This window comes from Lactuca saligna, chromosome 9 (genome assembly GCF_052625555.1).
Source record: "Lactuca saligna cultivar CGN05327 chromosome 9, ASM5262555v1, whole genome shotgun sequence".
NCBI classification, from domain to species: domain Eukaryota; kingdom Viridiplantae; phylum Streptophyta; class Magnoliopsida; order Asterales; family Asteraceae; genus Lactuca; species Lactuca saligna.
Window position 1 is genome coordinate 71124401 of NC_136425.1, and position 4772 is coordinate 71129172.

The window sequence follows — 4772 nt, forward strand, 5'->3', positions numbered from 1 at the left end:
GCAAATTAAAAAAACCAATTTGATTCTTGTTTATTTTAATTTCACAAAATTATTAATATATTAAATAAAATTATACAAACTATACTGGTAGAACAATAATATAACTTTTTTATTAAGCGATTTCGAAGTCATGGATATTTAAATACCAGCTTATGTTTTTTTGTACAAGTGCTTATTAGATTAACGCAATTTAAGAAAAAGTTTTGTTGATTAACTTATCTGATACAAACATTTAAATTAGCTTATTAATGATTCCAAACCATAATAATCTAAAAGTACCTTATATAAGCAATCTCATACACCCCCCTTAACCAATTTAAAATAAAATATAACTCAAATCAACCCATTTTTAGGTGAATTGGTCGAAATTACAAGAGAAGCGACCAATGAACTCAACAATATACACAATTTACATAACATGGCCATCAATTGAAGCAGTTAAAATTAAAACTTAAAACTTAAAATAAAATTCATAGAGGATTTTTTTTTTTTTTTTTTTTATTTGAACTCGTCTTGCCCTTTGATTCTTGAACAAGTGGCATGTAAATGCATCAAGAACTGTTGCAAGTATTTTTTTTTTATACTGCAATCGAGTTCATGGCCATTGCCAATGGAGTAGGATGATATACAAAAAGGCTTTGCGCGTCATCATTGATTATATCTGGGAAAGAAAGGGACCAATTATAAATACTTGTATTGTTAGGGTAAAGAAATGTAAATACATTGAGATAAATGATTTGCTATAATGAAAACATGGGTGGCGCTCTTAATTGCATCTAACCCCACTTCTTGTTTTGGCTAGGAATTAGGATAGTGACACATTATAAGAGATCTTTTCCAAGAGGTATTTTACCTTTTTACCCTCTTGTTAGGTATGGAACCTAATTTAGATTTTTTTTTTTTTTTTTTACTTAATCACAAACTCACCATCTATTTCACAAACTGATTTCGGGAAATACCTATTTTTTCATGCTTTATCAGTGGTCTCCACTACAAAAATCATCACGATTTTTGTAGAAGTTTTAAATGAGGACCACTGAAAAAGCAATTTCGTAAAAAATGGTATTTCCCGAAATCAATTTTCGAAATTGGGTGTCAAGTTTGTGAAAATGTTGAAAATGTGGTTATTTGGTGATATTATATTTTCCCAAATTTGGTAACTTTTTGTAATATAAATTTAAAAATAAAAAAATAAAAAAAAAGTATATGAATTGACTAACCTGCCTTCTTCTTTGCCTTAAAATCATCAACCATGAACGGCTAACCACATAACATGGAAGAAGAAACCCCGCCAGCTGAAGAACAGAAACCTGAAACTACATTCATAAATAGTCAACCAAAAAAGTCAAACTATATGTTATAGATCAAATTTAGCATTATTTATTATTTAATTCCAAATAAAAAAATATATATATATAAAAACTTACTTTAAAGATTTTGGATGACTCCGGCACCATTCCCAGGTCTCTTGTGATTAACAAAGCTTGGCGTACAAGTAATATTAACATCAACTGCATGTGTAACAATAAGTAAACAATTATACAAATATTTTGATACATAAACTTTTACAAAATTTTATTATTTTGAGTTTTGAACTTTTGACACTTTTTTATTACTTACAATGAGAGCCATAAAACGGAGGTAAGCAATGCTTGAATTACTTGATACATCATACTCTTCATAATCTTGTTCGAGAAACTGGTGCTCAGAAGCAAAAGCTAAAAAGTGAGTATCCCTGAGGTCAATTTGTGGGCCCCATGCATGTCTGAAAGAAAAGTTTTAAACATATAAATTTAACTTTATATTGGAAAAAAGAATATAAAACGTGATGTTTTGGGAAGAAAATAGAAAAGAAAAAGAATATAACCTGATATCAATAGTCATAACATCGGGATTAATTCTTGCGGGTGGAAGCGCATAATTTGGTGAATAAACCTATAAATTTAATCATAAATATATTACAGTTTTAATAATAATAATAATAATAAATTACTGAATTTTATAAATGGGAGTGAAAAAAGTTGAAAAGAATAAAACCTGATTGCATATCTCACAGGTTATATCCCCTTTCTTGTTGCACCATTTTTGAATGCATTTTCTATGAGCAAACTATATAAAAAATTACAATAAAAATCCGCATGTCAAATTCGTTTGGGAAAAAGTTCTCAAAGATCCCCAACAATCCGCCCAATTACTACTGATAGAAGAATTTGAACACAAGAATATACGTGGAAACTCCAAAACCGAAGACAAAATCCAATATATAACAAATTATTACAATCACATAGACTAATCTCTCAAGCCACCCCACTTTCCACAAGTTTAACACACTTTTTTATACACAAGAAGAAATAGAAAAGATTAGAATACTTAAAGTGTATTTGGTTGGGGTACATTGACACCCACCTTTTCTTTTGCCATCAACGCAAGAAAAGACAACCATTTGTGTTGTTTTAGTCAATTCACCAATACTAAAATAGAATACTTTAGGCATAAAGATGTTACAATGTTTGTATACAAGAATTCCACTTCGATTATTGTGGTTAAAGTGGATACTTTTATTTAGATTTAAGTTAAGTTTGTGTTTAAACTTTAAACTATACAATCAAACAAGTAAAAAGGAAAACCATATCATATCCATAATCCATACCATAACCCATAACCCATAACCCATAATCCATAATCCATAATCCAATTAGATATAAGGAAAATAAGAGGGCCCCTATCAAGTAGATATAACATAGAAGGAGCTATCAGCTGTGCCCTCATTAAATTATAGCTCTACTGTCCAAGTACACAACAGAACAACTTAGCATCATAAAGCTTTAACAAGATAAGATATTAGAATCAAACATGGACCCATTACCCATTGTGGGACCCATAAAACTACTTCCAACTTTTGCAATTGTAAAACATAAGATCAGAGTTCAAATCCCTAATTTTGGAAAAAGTTAGATTGAACACCCAAAGAAACTAAGAATAAGAATAAGAATAAGAAGCAGAATAAGAAAGAGAAATAAACCTTGAGGGTGCCATTACAGGCACAAGGAGATTCCAATTCGTGTTCTCCGTCTTCTTCTTGACATATTCTACACTCTCTGATCACCATCTTTGAGAAACCTTCTTCTTCTTCTATGTTGCGATTTAAATCATCAACATCGCCATCATTTCTGGTGTTGTTTTGAAACAATTTCACTACAGTTTTAAGTTCGTCTCCTGTGGTGATGTTGGAGGAGGAGTCTAAGCAAGATGATGCTGTCATTCGTTCGACGCAGACCATTAATTGTTCATAGAACACGCACTCAGTCACACACTTCTTGTGAAGCAGAAGTATGGGGAAGAAGGGGGAAGTGTGAAGTCTGAAAATTAGGAGAGAGAGAGAGAGAGAGAGAGAGAGAGAGAGAGAGAGAGGAAGAAGAAGAAGAAGAAGAAATGGGCCGAGAAAGACTCGAATGTTTTAAAAAGGTGGAGGTGTGCACTGGGAAAGTTACTAAAATGGACGTGTCCTCTTTTCGAAATGACAATATTGACCTCTCTTTTTACTTAATTCACTCTTTTACCATATATACGTATTCAACCTTAACACTAAAAATTATATTAAAATCAATTTATTTCTGAACAAATACTAAAAATATATTTTAATAAATATTAATATAATAATTATAAAAGTAAAAATTAATTAAAATAATATTATTTTTATGGAAAGAGGTTTTTATATAGATTATGCGTTTAATGGTCGATAATTGATAACTATGGTTCTATATAAAATAAAAATTTGTTGGAATTGCTTCTAATTCGTATGATTTGATGTACTGTTTTAAACATTATTCCAAAGAGTTATGTTTAGATTTTTAAGAATTGTGTATTCATATGTTTCAAAATCTATAGAAACGTATAAGAAGTTACATGAACTTAGATTTAAGATTAATCAAGAGATTATTCCGAAGAATTTTAGGAAAACATTGTTAACATGTATTATTGTATGTTCTATGAGATAAAATTTTGTACAAAATGCAAGAGAAAATTGGTCTTCTGTAAAAACTAAAAACTAAAAACCTGTAAACAAATATGTGTAGTTAAATTTGGGTTAGTTTTTAGCATGAAGAAACATATTTGTTGTTAAAAGACATTGTTGTTGCCAAAAAAAACAAATTTAGTCTTTAAAACACGTACACAGTTTCAAGCGGAGTTGATCATAGCCGACAAGAGCGGCTCATATTGACTCCAAACGTTGACCGGCTAATTGGCACCGCCAAGGGTTGTTCTATAGACTTTGTTAGGGCATTACTCATGGATTACATGCTCAAATGAACTTATATGAGTGTGCATCTCATATTTCTTTAACTTACAATATTTTAAAAGAAAAATAAAATCAACATGTCTCAAATTAATTTCGGTCACACTAAAGTGTTGTTTGTTTTTTGGGAAGAAAAAAAAATCTTTTGACCATTTTTTGTTGCGTCGCGTAACACTTGTTATATCACAGTTGTTTGTTTTTTTAAAAGAATTCAATTTATAAATCCTAATTGCGTGTTCTGCATCACATAACATTTGATTTGTTTCTTCAAACAAATTCTACCCTAGCCCCTCCTTCATCGGTGCCTTGCTCAACCCCTTCTTTGACAGTTTCTAAGCATATTAATACAGTAAAGCAGCATCATGTCTTCATTAAGTATCTTTTCAGACATAATAAGCACTTTCAAAAATATATAACAACACCAAACACATACTAACATCATCAAGGTCTTAACAATTAAGTTCATAACTACTTA

The 4772-nt window shown here is 30.3% G+C and overlaps 1 protein-coding gene across 2 annotated transcripts; it reads right to left on the bottom strand.

Moving 5' to 3' along the window:
* Positions 1-307: 307 nt before the first annotated feature.
* Positions 308-3435, bottom strand: LOC145018682 (uncharacterized). Of its 2 annotated transcripts, none has more exons than XM_078976545.1 (7): positions 3023-3435; positions 2038-2109; positions 1868-1935; positions 1621-1765; positions 1428-1511; positions 1221-1316; positions 308-661 (listed from the first exon to the last, which is right to left on the bottom strand). In XM_078976545.1, exons 1-7 carry the CDS (start codon positions 3278-3280, stop codon positions 656-658), a joined length of 729 nt encoding a protein of 242 aa, XP_078832671.1. In that variant the 5' UTR covers positions 3281-3435; the 3' UTR covers positions 308-655. The 2 variants fall into 2 exon arrangements, with proteins under 2 accessions (XP_078832671.1, XP_078832672.1); XM_078976546.1 differs by having other exon boundaries at positions 1225-1316; positions 3023-3426.
* Positions 3436-4772: the final 1337 nt, after the last annotated feature.